The sequence below is a fragment of the Eimeria mitis genome, genomic scaffold (assembly GCF_000499745.2).
Source record: "Eimeria mitis Houghton genomic scaffold, Emh_scaff7015, whole genome shotgun sequence".
Classification (NCBI taxonomy): domain Eukaryota; phylum Apicomplexa; class Conoidasida; order Eucoccidiorida; family Eimeriidae; genus Eimeria; species Eimeria mitis.
The window spans coordinates 743-1278 of NW_013575100.1; the positions used below are offsets into that span (position 1 = coordinate 743).

At 58.6% G+C, this 536-nt stretch overlaps 1 protein-coding gene across 1 annotated transcript in view; it reads left to right on the forward strand.

Moving 5' to 3' along the window:
* Positions 1-536, forward strand: part of EMH_0090000 (microneme protein, putative) — a gene marked incomplete at both ends in the record, with an annotated part of 2456 nt that overhangs the window by 520 nt on the left and 1400 nt on the right. The window contains one exon of the mRNA XM_013501517.1: positions 1-534. Within this exon, the coding sequence (XP_013356971.1) occupies positions 1-534 (534 nt within the window). The remainder of the gene's footprint in view (positions 535-536) is intronic.

The following is a 536-nucleotide window of genomic DNA, read 5'->3' on the forward strand; positions in this document are numbered from 1 at the left end:
TCTGGTTGCTGCTTCTCCTCAGGCTCTCACGGCGCTGCGGTGTCTGCTGCTGCTGGCAGCAGATGACAGCGGCTGCAAGTATATGCGTGAGGCTCAGCTGCTGCAGCAGCTGCTGCTGCTGCTGCGCTTCCTGCAGCAGCAGCTGCTGCAGCAGCTCCTAAGCGAGCAGCAGCAGCTGCTGCTGGGCGACATATCAACTGCAACACCATCACCAGACAAGCAGCAACCAAGCAGCAGCAGCAGCAGCAGCAGCAGCAGCAGCAGCAGCAGCAGCAAACGCAGCGGCCTGGAGAATATATGTAAGGCTACAAAGCTGCTGCTGCTGCTGCTGCAGCAGTTTGTTGCATGCACAGAAACTGCTGCTGCTGCTGCTGCAGCAGATGATGGGTTCACGTTGCTGCCCTTTGGCTATGCGCGGCTGCAGCAGGGCACTGCAGCAGCAGCAGCAGATACAGCAGCAACGCATGCAGCAGCAGCAGCAGCAGCAGCAGCAGCAGCAGCAAGACAAGAGGGTATTAGCTCTGCTGAATTTGTTA